General features: G+C 56.6%; 1 protein-coding gene across 2 annotated transcripts in view; it reads left to right on the forward strand.

The window, feature by feature from the left end:
- The window catches only part of WFDC1 (WAP four-disulfide core domain 1), a 43,553-nt gene extending 31,174 nt beyond the window's left edge, over positions 1 to 12,379 (forward strand). For both annotated transcript variants that reach the window (XM_019413042.2, XM_053906708.1), the window contains 6 exons: positions 1,204 to 1,387; positions 4,013 to 4,096; positions 5,032 to 5,172; positions 8,407 to 8,448; positions 10,376 to 10,447; positions 11,988 to 12,379. In XM_019413042.2, the coding sequence (XP_019268587.2) occupies positions 1,204 to 1,387; positions 4,013 to 4,096; positions 5,032 to 5,172; positions 8,407 to 8,448; positions 10,376 to 10,434 (510 nt within the window). In that variant the 3' untranslated portion in view covers positions 10,435 to 10,447; positions 11,988 to 12,379. The remainder of the gene's footprint in view (positions 1 to 1,203; positions 1,388 to 4,012; positions 4,097 to 5,031; positions 5,173 to 8,406; positions 8,449 to 10,375; positions 10,448 to 11,987) is intronic.
- Positions 12,380 to 18,630: the final 6,251 nt, after the last annotated feature.

An 18,630-nucleotide genomic window follows, 5' to 3' on the forward strand; every position in this document is an offset into this window, starting at 1 on the left:
CAGAGCATGAACGGGGGAGGGGCAGAGAGAGAGGGAGACACAGAATCGGAAACAGGCTCCAGGCTCCGAGCCATCAGCCCAGAGCCTGACGCGGGGCTCGAACTCACGGACCGCGAGATCGTGACCTTGCTGAAGTCGGACGCTTAACCGACTGCGCCACCCAGGCGCCCCGCAAATAGGAATTTAGATGGCAGGAGCAGTTGAGGAAGGGGCCAAGAGGTGGGGGAAGCCTGGGTGGTTTTTCCCAATGAATCTATTCTGTGTGTGTGTGTGTGTGTGTGTGTGTGTGTGTAGGGGGGTGTAAGGCATGCTGTCCGCATAGCCCACTTTCAAATCCAGAAGCAGAACAGTGTTCCCAGCATGGATGGGGGCTGGTGTCGAAGGGACCCAGTGTGGGTTGCCTGGGGTGACAAAGCCTCCCGGCCTCACCTCTAAAGTGCTTATTTTATTCGTCATGTGCCCATATTTCCTATATGGTAAGTACTGTATCTTATTTTTAACTTTCTATTGAAACATAATACTGAAAAGTAGGAAAATCACGTGTCCAGCTTCACGACGTGAACACACAGTGTAACCAGCACCCAGATCAGGAAGCAGAATAGGGCGGGCCTCGGGGCCCCTCCTGGTCCCCACCCGCCGGGCGGCCACTCTGCTGACTTCTCACACCAGACATCACCATTGTCTGTGTTTGAACTAAAAGTATCAAAGGAACCACACTGTGTGTTCTCTTTGGAGCTGGCTTTTTCCCCCCTCCGGTTCAGTATTCTGTTTGTGAGATTTCTCCAAGTTGTGTGGGTTTATCCGTCTTCGGTGTGGGTTGTAAATCCTCAGAGCTCTGCGTAAACATACGGGTTGTAAGAGAGATATATGTAGAAATCTATGGGTGTATATATCCATGTGTGTATACGCAGACACGTGCACACACGCACACGCATGCACGCACACGCATACACACGCACACGCGGACACGCATGCACACGCGGACACGCATGCACACGCGCGCGCGCATACGCACACACGCGCGCACATACACACGCACACGCGACACGCATGCACGCACACGCGCACGCAGATCCGTATCCGGAGCGGGCGCAGGACAGGGTCGCCTCTCCAGGCCGGCTGCCCGCACGCGCCCACCTCCGCTGGGCGGCGACGGGGACCCGGGGGCCGGGTCCGCGCCGCTGACGCGCGCTCTCCCCGCAGGCCGAGGAGGCGGGGGGCCCCCGGCAGCCCCGCGCAGACCGCTGCCCGCCGCCGCCGCGCTCGCTGCCCCCGGGCGCCTGCCAGGCCGCGCGCTGCCAGGCCGACTCCGAGTGCCCGCGGCACCGGCGCTGCTGCTACAACGGCTGCGCCTACGCCTGCCTGGAGGCCGTGCCGCCCCCGCCAGGTAGGCGCCGGGGCCCGGGAGTCGGGCGGGGACGGGGGGCGCCTCGGGGAGGGGCGTCGCCTGCGTGCGAGAGGGGCCCGCGGAGCAGGCACCCCGGCGCGTGCGGACACGCCACTGCCCTCGGCGCGCACGGCCTTGGAGAGGCCGGTTCCGGGGACGACGCCCCTTCCTAAGGAGATGCGGAGGTTTCTCCCTAAAACAAAACATACACACGTCCGGCTCTTCTTACAAACACGGGACCGCAGCCCCTGGGCCACCACCTGCTGGGGCCCCAGGTGCCCCTAGAAGGCAGCGGGGCCCTCCGGTTTTCCCCGGACCCCCACCAGACGCACTCACCTTCACCTCCTGATCCCCGCCCTGGGGGTATTGGATGTGGAGACTGACCTCAGCAGTCCGGATGGGGTGTGCCCCAGAGAGGCAGGGGGGATGCAGACTCCTGGGTTCGAGTCCATGGGCTGGCTGGGCAGCCCCTGAAACCCCCCCAGGGACTGAAACGCAACTCCTGGAGGGCTCTGAACGGGGTGGCTGCGGTGGCAGGGAGCAGATCTTTCACAAGGGGTTTGTTAAACCTTAATGACGACTTCTTTGGCAGAAAGAGCCCTCGGGAGCTCGTTCGTCTTTGAAGGGAAGGAGTTTTAGATCCCTTCTGAACAGGTTGGGGGTGGGGGGGGGGTGGGAGGGGAGGGAGCCTGCGGGGATACTGAGGAGTGGGTAGGCAGCTGCGTCCCCCCAGCGTGGAGAAAAGGTGTCCCTAAGTGGGTAGGATGGGGACGCAGTATAGTCTCCTTCCCTCTCCGTTCTCCTTGGGGCTGAGGCTTTCGATGACAGCCTGCCTGTGTGGACTGCCCCTCTCAGGAAGAGGCGTCCGGGTCCCATGGGCCTCGACTGCTGAAGGCCGCCTGAGAAGGCAGCCCAGCCCTTCCTCCCAAGGCCAAAGCAAGAATGACCACACTTTGTTTTCTTTGGGGTGAGGTCACGGCGATGACAAGGGACTCGGCACCCTTAATTATGCTCATAATTACAATCTACCCTGTGTTTAAGCACTGCCTCTTGTCCGGGGACTGGGCTGGTACTCAGGGCCAGGAGAGCTCCTAGAGGGCCCTTTATTAAAAAAAAGACAATATGGCCCCCCCCCCCGCCCCCCCCCCCCCCCCGCCAGTGGAAGGAAGCACAAGGAGGTACTTCCCTCTGGGTGGGTAAGTCAAAGAAGATGCCGCTTGCTTTGGACTGTGACAGCGTGCAGGTGTTCTCGCCTCGCTTGCCACCTACACCAGGTGCTTTTGAGCAGTGCGCAAACTATACACCTGTTCACGACACTCCTGACGGCCTTTCCATACATTATCTCGTTTAATGCTCACGCGGCCCTGTTTTACAGCTGAAGACACTGAAGCTCAGAGACGCTGAGTTGCTTGCCCAAGATCACACAGCAGGCAACGCTGGGAGTGTCCACTGCCTTACGCCCTGAGTGCAGGGCTCTGGGGCCCCTACTCCAGCATCTGGGCCCGTATGTGGGAATCTCTCACTGCCTGGAACATCCTTCCGCGGGACACCCACACAGCTCCTTCCGATCTTTGTCCGGAGGTGGTCATTTTTCAGGGAACATCTCTCTCTCGAAATGGCAAGCCCTCCTCCAGCCATTCCTCGCCCTCCTTTCCCTGCTTAATTTTTCTTTATAGCACAGTCTGGAACACCGTGTTTTATTCACTCATTGACTGTTCTCCCCACTTGAAGGTCAGCCGCATAAGGCAGAGATCGGTCTGTTTCCTTCACTGCTGGACGTCCCCCATCTAAACTAGACTCTAGGCATCTGAAAAGTACTCAGTGGAAATGAAAAGAATCAACGCATCAGCGAGTGACTAGCTTTCACTGGCCAGGCAGAGCGGTCCGATTGTTCGTTGGTCGCAACGACCAGCAGCTGACCCGTTGAGGCAGGGAGTGTCTCCAGTCTGCCATGGCCCTACCTGGCCGGCTTTTCTTACTTATGTTACCTGCCTGCACCCTGGAGGCATTTGGGCGCTCCACCCCTGCTTTGGGATTTTGAACACTTTGCAGCCCTACGCGTGGGTTGGTCCTCTTGTTAAACATGTATTGGTCACAGAGCAGGCCGCGATGCTATGACAGAAAGACCCATAAGCCCAGGAGCCCAACCTATTTACTCCTCCTTTGGTTAATAGGCCCGAGGAGATGGGTGGTCCATGGCAGGTAGGTGGCCCCGGTCCAGTCATCCAGGGACCCAGGTTCCTTCCACTTGTTGCTCTGCAAGGTCAGAGTGGCTCCCAGGCTGCAGGCAGAGGGACAGCACGGAGCAAACAGGCACCAAAGCCCGGGCGAGAACAGAAACTTGCGTCATCGCCTCTGCTGACATCCTATTGGTCAGAGCTCAGTCACGTGGCCACACCTAGCTGCAAGGAACGCTGGGAGATGTAGTCTCCAGCTCGGCCCCAGTGCCTAGGCGAAACTCCAAGTTCTGTTACTGAAAGAACTGGGGGAATGTGCGGCAGGGAGCCTCTGTGTTTCATCGTGAAATGTAGCCCCCCCCCCCCCCCCCCGCCCCGTTCCCAGAGGCTGGGGTGTTTCTCAGCTGCCTGGGGCGGGGCTCAGTGTAACCATGTATCGTTTTGTTAGTTTTAGACTGGCTAGTGCAGCCGAAACCTCGATGGCTTGGTGGCAACGGCTGGCTCCTGGATGGCCCTGAGGAGGTGTTGCAAGGTGCCTACGGGGAGAAGCCCACCCCAGCGTCAGAGTCAGGATCCCTCCTTCTCAGGCTGTCTCTGCTGCGGCCCGCTGCCTGCCCTCCAGTACCTCAAATACTCGACCTAGAACGGTGGTGACGGGGGCTTGGCCAGACTCTCAGAAAACGCAGAACCGTATAGGGCTCGACTTTCCCTAGGACTGGGGGCCTCCTCCTCCCTGGGTGGAGACTTGAGAGGGAGGGGTTTGGGGTGGCTTTCAGATCCCCAAAATCATAATAAGGGGTCCACGGTTCCGTGGTGACGACTCCTCCGGGTGGGTGGGGAGCAGGCAGGCAGGCCCGGGGTCCCCAAAACTGGAGGGTGGGAGTGTGTGCACGTGTGTCGGTGCGGCTGTGCCTGTGACTCTGCACGCATGCGTGTGCGCGACTGCGTCGGTGAGGCGGTGCGGCACCCGTGTGGCTGTCCTTGCGCTGCGTCTGGATGTTTGCGCGTCTGTGTGCATGCAAATGTGTGTGACCGTAGGTGTGAGTGTGTGTGTGTGTGTGTGTGTGTGTGTGTGTGTTAAGAGCCATGGGTGGCGAAAATGTGTGGGTGTCCGGAGTTGTGTATGAACGCGTGTGTATGCCTGTGGCTGTAGATGTGAGGGCACGTATGCGTGTGTCAGGATTTGTGTGTGTGCACATGTGTGCATGTGTGAGTGCGTGTGTGTGTCAGGCCTTTTTGGGTGAAGTGTGAGCCTCTGTGTAGGTGAACGTGCGTGTACGTGTGTCACGATGCACATTAGGGTGTTTGGGATCATGTGACTTTGGGCTGTGCGTTGGTGTGTGTGCGCGTGCCTATGTGCGTGTGCACGAAGGTGCCACGGTGAGCGAGACGCAAGGCACAGCCCGGGATCTGGGGGCAGATGGTCCCCTGCGTCCACCCAGCACGCGGCCTGTGTCCCTCCCACAGCCGAGGCCTGCAGCACCACGGAGGACGGGGCGGAGCCCCTCCTCTGCCCCTCGGGCTACGACTGCCACATCCTGAGCCCCGGAGATGTGGCCGAGGGCATCCCCAACCGCGGGCAGTGTGTCAAGCAGCGCCGGCAGGCAGGTGAGTGTGGGCGCCCAAGCGGTGCTCTTGGCGCCTGCCCCACCCTCCCTGTAACGCCCGGGGGGAGGGGGGGAGGACTGTCCCAGAGAAAACCACCAGCGCCCCCCAAGCCTGGCCGAGAGCTCCTCCTGTCCTGCCTCCCCTCTTCTGAGTCGTCTCACCCTGCAGGGGACACAGGCCTTGGAGCCCTGCCACCTCCTAGCTGGGAACGGGTGCTTCAAATCTCTGAGCCTCAGTTTCCTCATCTGTAAAATGGGCTGATAATATGCTACCCCAGGCTCTGTCATCTGTGTCATAGAAGAGGGAGAACTCGAGGTCGGAAGCTTCTCTACACCGTCTGCACCGTAGAGGGGGAATTCTGAGCCTGTCCTCGGGCTGCAGAGCCCGTGTGGGGTGCGTGTGCACGTGCGTGTGTTCTCCCCGCCCCCAGGGATGGTCGGAGCCTTCCGGATAGAAATGTTAGTGAAATTCCTCTTAGCCTCGTTCCGAGGGGGCTGTCGGTTAGCAGTAATTGTTGGTGATTACGTGGGAGTTTGGAAATGTCTCGATCTCCAACGGTGACCTTTGGAGCAGGAGCCTCGGGGAGGAGTGGGGGCACTGTGTCCCAGGATAACCAGCAAAAAGCCGCTTATTTAAGATTTATCTTTTTAAGCTACATATTTGAAATGATTTGAGACTTCAAGGCAGTAGTGCCTTGGCCCCTCCATCCCGGTGACCCATTATGGTCTCTCTCTTCCCTCTCCAGCCCCTGCTGTCTCTCCTGGGGGACTCTCTGAGAGTAGGTTGCAGATCTCATGCCTACACCCAAGATGCAAGGCTCCTCTGAGAGCCAGCTTGTCGGGCGTGCCGGTGACCGTTCCGGTTTTACGGTCCATCCGCCTGGAGCCCGACATCTGAGGGGTTCATGTCTTAAGAGGAACGTGAACTTCGACACAGGCAGGAAAGCTGACTCTTCGGAGAGCAGGGTCTGGGCAGTCAGTGCATTTCTCTGGGATGGGTGTGAGGTCACTCCGAGGCTGAGTGTCCCGTGTCCTCCAGGCTTGCCTCTGGCAAGGCGACCCTGCCGGTGCTGCGTGAGGACAGGGGATCGTCGTGCAGCCGCGAGCAGGGGAGATCTAGTTTGTAAAAATGACATGACGGTGCGTGGAGGGTGTCCAGCTCCAAACATGCCTCTCTCTCCTCCCTGTGGTGTGGCGGGCCAACACTTGTCCCCAAGGAGGAGGAAGGCCCGAGAACGCTTCATCGCCGCCAGCCTGGAAAAACCCTGCCATTTGCTTCAGAAAATAGTTTTTGCCCTGGTTGCTGATAAGCTATCAGCGCGAGGGTGTGGATCGGCTCCTCGGGGTTCTGGCGCCCTGTGTGTTAAATGTCAGTGCTGGCCCTGAACACCCTGACGCTTTTTAGGACGGCCGCAAAACAAGGAAACCAAATGTCTCACTGTTGCCCAAGTGAGATCTTTAAAATGGAGATGAAATTGGCTAAACAGTATGTTAGTTTCCAGTGTGTGAATGTGCTTTGTTGACAGTGCTGATGCCCTGGGGGGGGGGGAGGGGGGCGGGGCTCACCCATGGCGGCGTTGCCCAGAGAAACTTCTACGGGACCTGGCCAGACGTCCTTGGCACAGATGTTTCCCCACAGTGATAGGCTGGTGACGACGGAGGGGGCGGTGGGGTCGATGACCATCAACAGTGGGAATCCTCAGTAATTCGAGACGTCTGAAGTTCCCGAGTCAACCGCTTTTTAAAGTTCTTTTATTTTAAAATTCTTTTATTTTATTGTAGGGGCGCCTGGGTGGTTCGGTCAGTTGAGCGTCTGAATTCAGCTCGGGTCATGATCTCGCAGTTTGTGAGTTCGAGCCCCGCGTCGGGCTCTGTGCTGACAGCTCAGGGCCTGGCGTCTGCTTCGGGTTCTGTGTCTCCCTCTCTCTCTGCCCTTCTCCTGCTCGCACTCTATCTCTCTGTCTCTCAAAAATAAACACTAAAGGGGCACCTAGGTGGCTCAGTCGATTAAGCATCCGACTTCGCCTCAGGTCATGATCTCACAGTCCGTGAGTTCGAGCCCCGCGTCGGGCTCTGTGCTGACAGCTCGGAGCCTGGAGCCTGTTTCGGATTCTGTGTCTCCCTCTCCCTGTGCCCCTTCCTCGTTTACGTTCTGTCTCTCTCTCTCAAAACTAAATAAAATAAAAATGAAAATAAAAAAACATTAAAAAATAATTTAAAAAATTATTTTATTTTAGATGAGGGGGGAAGGGCAGAGAGAGAGGGAGAGACAGAATCCCAAACAGGATCCACGCTCAGTGCGGAGCCCAAGGCAGGGATCGATCCCACAACCCTGGGATCATGACCTGAGCTGAAATCAAGAATCTGAGGCTCAACTGAGCTCCCCCCCAGGAGCCCCCCCCAACACTTTTTTTACATACAAAAATGTCAGTTTCGTGTGGTTCCTCCTATCATTTGCATGTCTATGGTTTAAGGGAAATTATTTGTTTTAACCCTCACAATAATTTTAAGAGGTGCCAATCCTCTGCCCATTTCCAGGTGAGGAAACTGAGGCTCAGAGAGGGTTAGCGAAGCAGGGCAATGAAGATTAGCTACTCAAGTTACTTTGTCACGTGCACTGCAGACATTCAGGTCTCCTGGGAACAGACTCACAAAAGCACCGTGTACTCCCCATGCGAATTGCACACCTCGTCATGACCTTTGCTGAACGATATGTTGGACTTCTGCTCCCGGTTCCTCTGTTAACACAGTGGTTCCCAAACGTTTTGGTCTCGGGACCCCCCCTTACACTCAAAAACCATTGAGGACCCCACAGAGCTCCCCCTTGTGTGGCCACGGATGACGACCACGTTAGAAACTAAAGCCCAGGCGTGAGAAAGATTTGTGTGTTCATTCATTTAAAAACGACGACGATAAACGCGACGCGCATTCAAGAGAAAGAGCGTTTCCTTTAAAGGTCACTGTACTTTCCAACACACGTACAAATTGAAGCTGGGCATTGGTTCACGTCTCTGCAGTTCTCTCTCATTTGTGCCTGGGGAGCAGAGAGACGCTCACGTCGGCCCCTGCACTCGATCCGCTGCGATATTGCCCGTCACGCAGTGTCTGGAAACTCCATGCACACCTGGCAGGGAACGAGAGCGGACGCACAAATAATGCCTTTGTATTCTTAGGAAGATAGTTGTGGCCTCTTGAGCTCACTGGAAGGAGTTTCACCCTCTCGCTTGTTTTCCAGATGGGCGATTCCTACGACACAAGTTTGACAAGGAATACCCAGGTGGGAGAAGAAACCACTCTTCCTTTGCAGAGGGCACTAAACGGGGGCACTGAGAGTTTCTTGGGTGAAAAACGAAATCTAGAACCCCATTGACTCTTTTGAGGGCTACGGTCTGAAGCTGCTGTGAGGGGAAATCCCCGTTTCTGCCCAGTCGCTCGTGTGCCATCAGGTGGCCCTTGGGGGTGAGGTGGTGGGATGCCAAGCCACTTCCGGTGTGAAAATCTCTCCTCCACCCCGAGCAGCCCTCCGGGGGCACCTGACACGGCAGGGGCCGTTCTAGGCTGCAGCCTGGGACTGAGGCAGCAGTTCAGGGATGTCTCCCCTGGGACAAATTGAGAACCAGGATTAGAAAAGAACGTAGAAGCCCTGTTGCCTGGTGGTGAGAGGAGGTGGGAGCCAACGAGGGGCTCATAGAAGACAAATGGGTTTGTGTTAAATGTTACAACTTGGTACTGGGTGTGTTTTAGTCCTTCCTACTTTCAGGGGGTTGGAAATATGACTGACACTCTTCTTCTATCTAATCCTTCATTGATCTAGCCATGATGTATCCATGCATCGATCTATCCAATACTCTGTTCTTCTATCCATCTTTCCGTCCTTCCTTCTATCTGTCCTTCCTCCCTTCCTTCTTTCCTTCCTTCCATCCATCCATCTATCCATGCATCGATCTATCCAATACTCTGTTCTTTTATCCATCTTTCTATCCTTCCTTCTATCCATCCTTCTATCCTTCCTTCCTTCCATCCATCTATCCAATACTGTATTCTTCTATCCATCTTTCCATCCTTCCTTCCATCCTTCCTTCCACCCATCCATCCATCCATCTATCCATCCATCCATCCTTCCTTCCTTCTATCCATCCATCCATCCATCCATCCATCCATCCATCCACCTATCCATTCATCTATCCATCCATCCATCCATCCATCCTTCCTTCCTTCCTTCCATCCATCCATCCATCCATCCATGCATCAATCTATCCAATACTCTGTTCTTCTGTCCATCTTTCCATCCTTCCTTCTATCCATCCTTCTATCTGTCCTTCCTTCCTTCCTTCCTTCCTTCCTTCCTTCCTTCCTTCCTTCCTTCCTTCTATCCTTCTTTCCATCCTTCCTTCCATCCATCCATCTATCCATCCATCCATCCATCCATCTATCCTTCCTTCCTTCCTTCCTTCCATCCATCCATCCATCCATCCATCCATCCATCCATCCATCCTTCTATCCATCCATCCATCAATCCATCCATCCACCTGTCCATTCATCTATCTATCCATCCATCCATCCATCCATCCATCCATCCATCCATCGATCTATTCTTCCATCCATCATTTCTTTATTAAGAATTTACAGCACATATTTATCAAGCATTGGTCTTCATCCTGTGCTAGAGGTTGGGGCTACATTTGTGGACAAGACAGACCCAGTCCTTCCCATCAGGCGGCTAACGTCAAGCAGGAAATAAATATAAACCCAAGTAGTTACTTAGTAAAAACAGTGATCAGGGTGACTGAAGTCACACTGAGGACACTAGGGAAAAGGATACCTTGGACTAGGATACCAAGGAAAGCTTCTTGAGGAGGGGCCATTTGAGCTCAGCCTAGAGAGTAAGAATTAGCGGGCAGAGGAACAGCCAGTGTGAGAATTCTGAGGTTGGAAGCACCTTGGCCATCGCGGCAGCCGGAGTGTGCAGTGAGCAAGGGGGACAGTGGCGGGAGACGGGGCCAGAAAGGGAGGCAGAGCCAGACCGCACGGGGGCTGTGGCCACGGTGAGGAGAGGCCAGAGGCTGCAGGTTGGCCTTGGGTGACCTCATCTGGGGGGGAAGAAGGCACAGGGACAGGGAGCCAGGTGCCCCGACTCCACGTGGCAGTGGCTGGTGAGCCGCAGAAGACTCGCCCGCCCTGACAGAGCTCTGCTCTCTTTGCAGAGGGCGACTCCAAGAATGTGGCCGAGCCCGGAAAAGGACCCTTGAGGCACTTTCAGTGAGGCAGTGGGGCAGGTCAGTCCGGGGAGTGGTGGCCGGTGGCAGGGGAGGGTTCGGGCGCAGGTGTCCTCGGTAGCTTTACTCACCAAGGTGACCGGCGGGAGGGGGAGAGTGGGGCTTTACCCGGGGCTAGAATTTCATAACTCCCTTGCGGTGTCCCAAGTAGGCGTATACGAGAAGTGGCTGTGTCACCAGAAGTTTCCAGACCACCCGGACCTAAATCCAAAGACTAGGCTGCAGCCTTCCTTTCCATGCCTGGTTTTAGGGCCTCCGTGAACGGCCGACGAGTCCCCCGCTGCCCCCCGGAGTCTGTCCCTCTGTCCCTCCCTCGGTCACACGATACGGTCAAGTGCCAGCTCCGAGACAGGCGCGTGCCGGGCACTCGGTTCCTCAGCAGCCCTTCGGGACGGCCGGGGTTCCTGCTCCTAGGGGCCTCCCCCCGGCAGGAGACCACACAAGTCAGCAAGGAAATCGGCCTGCGATGCGTGTCGTGAAGGGAACGGACGGGGGCGTGAGGGAGAGTAGCCAGGTCGGGGAGGGGCCGTGCGCGGAGCTCACGTCTGAGCCAAGATCTGAGACGGGACAGAAGAGCCGCCTTGGGGCGGCCTGGGGAACGGGGCCTGGTCAGGGTAGCTGGAAGAGTAGGAGTCCCAAGGGCAGGAGAGACCGTGGCTTCGAGGAGCCACGGGGAGGCCACCACGGAATGACGGCGGCGGGGCTGGCACCAGAGGGGTCCCCAGGGAAGGCCCTGCTCTCAGATGAGATGCTCCAAGGCAAGATGTGTGCCTGTGGCCGGGAGCATCTGCTAAGAAAGCCTGAATGCCCGCCCCACCCCGTGAAGGCCCCACACGTGTGCCCACGGTAAACAGAAGCCCTTGAAAGCAGCCAACGCCCCCCAGAATGTCCTTGAAAGGCAAACATCAGGCTTCAGATTCCAGAACATTCTGGCGCGAGTCCTCCGGCAAGATCTCGAGCCCTCGAGGATTGGTGCCAGCGTGTCTCTTACCTGCTCATGCCAGGAACGGTCCTTGGGGTGGGTCTGACCCACCTCGGGCAGTGGCCTCCCATGGGGATGCGCGGGGGTGCGGGGAGGGCGACGGGGTAGCACGGGGCGTGAGAGGCAGTTTGCGTGATGGAGAGGGATGCGTTGAACTAAACAAGATGATGCCCAGAGAGACTGATGGTAAGTTAAGAATTCAGTCCTAGGGATTGGGGCGCCTGGGTGGCTCAGTCGGTGAAGCGTCCGAGTTCAGCTCAGGTCACGATCTCGAGGTCCTTGAGTTCGAGCCCCGCGTCGGGCTCTGTGCTGACAGCTCAGAGCCTGGAGCCTGTTTCGGATTCTGTGTCTCCCTCTCTCTCTGCCCCTCCCCTGTTCATGCTCTGTCTCTGTCTCAAAAATAAATAAAACAATAAAAAAATTAAAAAAAAAAGAATTCAGTCCTAGGGAAACGGTATCTTCCTGGTATTGGGGGGGGGGGGGGGCGCGGTGGCACAGACCGTGACCTCTGTCCTGCCCCCAGCAGCGGCTCTCATTCCTTCTCTGCTTCTCTTCCAGCCAGCGCGCAAGAACATTCTTCCACTTTCTGCTAAGCCTTGGAAACCGTTGGACCAAACACGATTTGACCCCCAGAGGCCATGCCCAGCTCAACAGAGATACTCAGACACAGGACACCCGGCTCTCGATGCCAGCATGACCCGCCTGGCTGGGTGACTTTGCGGGAGCACTGGGTCCCCGTGTGACCATCCGGGGAACACAGCACACCTATCAGCCCCGCTAGACCCGGAGACCCCACGGAGCCCCTGGAAGAGGTCACTGCCTTTGTGAGCTGTGTCAAGCCCCCTTCCGTGTCTGTGTTGTTACGCATTTCTTCCAGATTTGTCTCTGGGAGGCATGTCCCTATGCCAAATGTTCTCAAAATAAATCGCCCCTTACAAAACAGAAACGAACTTACCTGCTCCGGTAAGATTGGTAGTTTTAACAGCCCCGCCCCGTGATCTTAAATCACATGCGCTCAAGCCCTTGAACCCTGGAGACGGGTGGGGGCGGGGGATTCTGGGGTGAGGCGTCAGCTCAGCTCGGCTTCTGGAATATCCAGCCTCGCGCTCACTGCTCTGGGTCTGGGTTGGATGCCTCTGAGACAGACCCGGGGAGGAGGGCTTGTTGAAAGCGCTTTGTTAGGAAAGTTCCCGGGGGACACTGGCCGGAGGGTAGGGAAGCTGGGCGGGAGGAGGAAGTCAGGCAAGATGAGAAACAAGGGGTAGATGCTCAGAGGGGCCCCCACTTGGCTTAATGAAATTCTTAGCGGTGGTTGACCAAGGGGCCCGCGTGTTCATTTTGCAAATGGTGCCGGTGGCCCTGGGTCACACCGTGGACGCGGCCCCACTGGGGCGCGTGGAGTCCGGAAGGCTGACGAGGGAAGGGCTGCCCTGCCAGGGTGGGGACCCCGGGGGCCTCTGTCACACACATCTCAACGGTGGCCGTGCAACATGGGCGCCCACACGCGTAGGCTTGTGGAGAGAAATGCTCCTGTGCACCAACAACTCATCCCTTTCGGAACAGCCCCACGGTGACGGGTGCAGGTCAGTCGTCGGGAGGGCCTGGCCTCTCGAATTCCAAACTGGGCTTGCGTGGGGTTGACCCCCGAGTCCCCATATTTTAAAAACAAGCAGCCCTCCTCTCCCCGCCTCCACGACCGCGCACTCACACCTTCTCCCACGAGGTCCACACGACTCTATCAGAACGTGCAGACTGGGCGTAAGCAGGCCTGGCGGAAACTTCCAGGGAAACGGAGGAACGGCCTTCTGGGAAATCCCGCATCGCCAGCGCTCTTGCGGAGGCAAAGGACCGTACTGGCAGGAACACTCGGAGGCTGGCAGCCCGGAGTGGAAAAGTGATTTGAAAGAATTGGATCTGTCCGTGCTGACCTCCTAGGAAATACTTTATTCTATCTATTTCACTTCTTTTCTTTTCTTTTTTTAGGGAAGGCGAAAGAAAGAGCCAGAAGCTCTCCCAAAGAGGGTAGGGGTGGGCACCAGGAGGGGGTCTCGGGAAAACGCACGCACGAGGGGTGGGCAGACTGTCTCCTAGATGTCCACACCAGAGACCTCCTTTTACAAAGGAGGACGGCGGACCCCAGGACGTCTTGTGACCTGACCAAGGTCATTCGCCGCCCGGCAGTGACAGGTGGGCAGTTAATCCTTCCGAGGAGGTCCCTCTGTTCCTGGCCGGTGCCCTATGTTGTTACATCACGCCTCATGGCAACCGTAACACGGGAGCCAGCTCCTTCGGACCACGTACCGCGTTCCAGGCGCCTCTGTGAGCCCTTTAAAGAAAACCAACAGGTCATCCGGGCTGTCCCAAGCCGCGAGGAAGACACTATGAATACCCATTTTACAGATCAGGGAAACAGAGACACAGAGAAATAAAGTCACTTAGCAAGTGTCACACAGCTAGTCAACGGCAGAGTGAGGTTGCAGACCTAAATAATAATCTGATGGGGGGTGGGGGTGGGGAGGGATTTTTTTCTTTTTCTTTATCGACGAGAAGAAGCCTTTAATTTGTGTAGCTATATGAACGCGTGTAGGTACCGAATAAGTTTTGAGTAAAATATTGGACTCGATTATGGCATTCTCCTACCTACGGTCATTCAGAGCAAAGAGATATCACATACTTATTGTTGTGCTCCTGGGAACCACGGATTCTAGGAAGGTTTTCCGGAAAAGATTGTAGAAGGGGAAGAACACATTTGTTCTCCCCCGCCGCTAAGTGTCACAGTCAGATTAGACCTTCTACCAAGGTCGTCTACCCCCGTTTGTCTTTTTAAAAAATAATTTTTAAACCCTTCTTATCTGAAAGAATGGTGCCTTTACAGGACGTGCAGAGAAATGGACAGGGGCACCCACCTTACCCGCAGTAACGTCTTGCGTAACTTAGCCCAACAGTGCAACCAGGAAGCTGGCGTCGGGACATCAGCAGAGCTCGTGAGGTTTTCTCTCGTTCCACGTTCCACGGGGTGAAGCCACGCCCCCAAGGCCTCGCTGCTTGGAACTGGCCAGTTGGGAGCCCCACCCCCCATCTCCTTCTTCCAGAACTGCCGGAGGCTGGCTCCGCTTCTCGGAATCCACAGTCTGGAGTTTTCTCTCTTGCCATACTCAAGAGGCAATAGAGGGCACGGCCATCTCTGTGGCTGCCTGGGGACAGGTCCACAGCCACGGGGGGCAGAGGTGGCCCAGCCTCTGAGGACTGAGTCCCTCCTGACGGCAAACGGGGGCCTCGAGGAGGGGCACCGGAAAGCTGGGAGAGGTGGGCCGGCCCACGGGCTGCTCCAGCCTGCCTGCTGGATACAAAGGGCTTCATGCAAGACCCCGGAAAAGTAGCTGGACCTTGGGGGCACTTGGCCGAGGGCAGGGCTGGCGAGGGACCTCGCCCCCTTAAGAAGGCTGTTCCCTAAGCGCAAACTTCATCAAACCATCCACTTGTTCCTTTGGGTTGACCAAGTTAGCTCCAGTCTTTCCCGGCACCATTTTCCAGCTGGGCTGCTAAGATTAACCGATTCTCCCACCCCAAGTATTTTTCTAGAAGAACATTCACATAGAGATCAGCAAGGTGGTCTAGAAAAGGAGGCAAGAGGGGCCCTTCGGGCGAAGACAGTGCAGGTGGGACAAAGCCTACTTTATAATCCCTTGGGGGCCACTCTAACTCCAGGATGATCTCGTCTCAAGAGCCTTAATTTAAGTATATCTGGAAAGACCCTATTTCCAAAATAAGGCCACATACACAGGTTCCAGGGTTCTGGTTCTGGGGGTTAGGAGGTGGGCCCTCTTTTTGACTGAAGGAGGGGCACAATTTAACCAACTGTAGGGAGCAAGGAAGTAACTTTGAAGAAGTCTTGGGGTGATGGTGGGGTGGTCCGGAGCCGATGGCCAAGAAAGAATTCTCGGACGTCTTCGGTGCAAAAAGGTGATTTTATCAAAAAGGGGTGGTGGTACTGTTAGCCTGTACTTTGCCCTCAACTTGGTCCAAGCTCCCTCATCAACTTAGCTCGGGGAAGTAGAGGAAAGGCATCTCAGGCAGAGGGAACAGTAGGTGCAAAGCACAGCCCACGGAAGCTCAAGGAACTGCAAGCAGTTGGGCGTGGTTGGTAAAAGGGGGCCCTCTGGGACAGGGCAGGGGGTAGGTAGATCGCTAACCAGGTGCCCGCAGGTTCACGGCTGGCTCGAACTTGACCACGAAAGCAATGGCGAGCCACTGAAGGGTTTGCCTGGATTATTACCTCATTTGATTCTCCCCACCTCTCTCAGAAGCTAGGATTCTGATCCTCATTTACAGCTGAAAACACTGAGGCTCAAAGAGGTGAAGTCGTTTGCCCAAGGACAGGCCGTTAGGAACCCATCAGAAGTAGGATTGGAAATCAGGCCTCGTCTAACCCCTTAGGTGGGAAGACGAACGCAGCAGGGCTCTGTGCGTTCACGTAAGGCTATTCAGGAAGAAGGAAGGGCACAGAGGGAGGATTTTGCAGGGACCAGGCATCAGGGCCACCGCCCTGAGAACGGCTTTCCGCCGCTGCGCCTGGGGGACGCCATGTTGGTAGGCTGGGATCCCTCCCTGGCCACAGCGGATTGGTCCAGGCGTGGGTCACCTGACTAAAGGTAGGCCAATCAGACTCCCCTATCCCACTCTGCTGCCCGGTCTTTTTGACGCTGGGAGGTGACCAGGCTCCCGGCTCAGGGGGACGAGACCTGTACATCCCGCCTCTGCAGGTGCTTTCCTCCATGGCTCCTATTGGGATAATGAGAAATCCTGGTGGTGAAGCTTCCTGCCCAAGGCCTGGCACGAAGGGAAGTCCTGGGCAAACATCAGCCAGCTCTGCGGGTCGTGTGAACAGAGAGAGGGGCTCTTAGCTGTGCAAAGGCCACCTCCCGCCTTGTGTATGAGGAGGAAGAGGAAGGCGGAGAGAGAGACAGAGACAGAGACCGTAGATAGCTCTTGACAGTGTCCCAGGACTTGAATCCGATTGACGTGAGGCTTGGAGGCCCTCCCTCTGCTGACGTTCCAGGAAAGACTCGGTGGCCCCCAGTCGTCCCGACTCAGGTTGGCATAAATGGGTTTCTGTGATGGGCCATCAAAACCGAACCCCGAACGAAACAACATAAAACACCAACTAAAACAACAGACACCTTGACTGGGACATCTGAGGAAGCCGGGGGCCCCCTGGGATCCACTGGGACAGCGTTTGGATTCCTGCCCCACGCTCGGTTGCCACATAAAGAAACAGGCCCAAGTCACAGTGTGGGGCCACCGCCAAGGCTCCTGAGAGGCCACATCCTGCCTGTGACCGCCCGGAGGCCTCACCTTCCGAAGCACTCCCACGTGATCTGCCGCCCCGCATTCCACACCCACACCTCCGGCTCTGAGATCGGCAGACGTCTGGCAAGTTCCATCTTCAACCCCGGAACTTGTTGAACAGGTGCCTTGAGGTGGGCGAGTCCCCTGCCCGCGAGGCCCTACCCCGCCGGGCCCAGGCTGGAGCGTGTGTTGTGGGGGCGTCGCTTGGGGCCGTTGTGATTTCCCGAGTCACGTGCCAAGGCGAGCGGCTAACATTCGCCCCTTCCGCCACCACCCCGTTGGAAGGATGCCATCGTCCGCGTTGACGGCAGAGAGAGTTGAGGCTCGGTTACTGCTAGCTTCTTGCTCAAGGGTATCCAGTTTCTACGTGTGGGAGCCAGACGTTCTTTTGCATGAGGTCGGCAAGGCTGATCATGACCACCTTCAAATATAAACAGGGGGCAGAAAGTGGTATAAGGAACCTCTTTGGACTTGCCAGCCAGCTACCATTGTTCATCTATACCCTCAACTTTTTTGCGAGGACAGAGGCTGGCGTACTTTGTGTTTTATTATCATTTTAAAAAGTTTATTTTTGAGAGACAGCGTGAGCGGGGGAGGGGCAGAAAGAGAGGGGGACAGAGGATCCGAAGCGGGCTCTGTGCTGACAGCAGGGAGCCCGGGGCAGGGCTTGAACTCACGAACCCCGGGATGACCCCCTGAGCTGAGGTCAGCCGTTCAACTAACTGAGCCACTCCAAGGCTGGAGTACTTTAAAGCAAATCCTAGACGTGCTATACATCCCCTCTGAAGGCTCCAGAATGTATCCCTAACAGACGAGGATTTTTTTTTTTTTTTTTTTTTTTTTTTTTTACCTAACCGTATGCTCATTGTCATAAGACCACTGGTTGGGAAAATTCGCGTTGGAACTACCCCTCTGTGTAACCAGGGAGGAAGCAGACAGTCCCGTTCTTCCAAGGTGGGCAGGTTCATTACAGCAGGTCCCAAAGCAGGTGCCCCAGACCAGCATCCCTGGGGACCTCGCTAGAAATGCCCGTTCCCAGGCCCACCCCAGACCTGCTGAGTCAGCAACTCGGAGGCTGGGCCAAGCAATCCGTGTTTGAACACACCCTCCCTGGGATTCTGATGCCAGCTCAAGCTTGAGAGCGCCTGACCAATCTCACGCGGCTGCGATTCTGTTCTCGCATTTACTCGTTTTGTTATTTACGCACGTTCTGATCCTTCCCCGCGCGGGCTGCTGAGGGGCTGGTCTTCAGTGGTATTGTTTTCTGGTCGGAATCAGCGACCCCTGGAGCCGGATGGTTAGCGGGTGAGACCTGGCTCTTCCTCTCACTTCTTAGGTGGCCCCGCGTCCGAGCCTCTCCCTCCGTGAAATGCGCGGCTGGTGGCACCTGTCTCCTGGTTAAAGTATATAAAGCACCTACAGTGGTTCCTGGTTCCCAGCCCCTGTTACGGAAGGACCAGCTGTTCTTACAAACGGGGGTGGCGAGGCTGAGCTAGGATTGAGAAGGAGCCCGATTCTCAGGGGCAGGGCTGGAAGTAGGCCTCTGGGGAGGGTGTGCAGGAGATCTGGGGGCCTGCTGGGAAAACCAGGGACCCCCCCTTGAGGCGGAGAAGCTGCCAGGCGGTGACGTGGCAGGAGATGGAGGGGAAGGAACTCACGGTTGCCCAGGGCGATGGGCTTCTCGAAGTCCCAGAGGGAGGACCAAGGGGGCCGCTGTAAGAGCTGTGAGGCCTCCGGGAGCCCCAGGAGGGTTCCCCGGCCCTCCAGGGCCCAGCCGGGAAACAGGGACAAACAACCAAGGAGCGAGGGGGGCGGGGGGGGGGCCCTGCCCTGGACTCCGGGAAGGCTCGGG

This window comes from Panthera pardus, unplaced genomic scaffold (genome assembly GCF_024362965.1).
Source record: "Panthera pardus isolate Hobbes unplaced genomic scaffold, ASM2436296v1 HiC_scaffold_19, whole genome shotgun sequence".
Classification (NCBI taxonomy): Eukaryota; Metazoa; Chordata; class Mammalia; order Carnivora; family Felidae; genus Panthera; species Panthera pardus.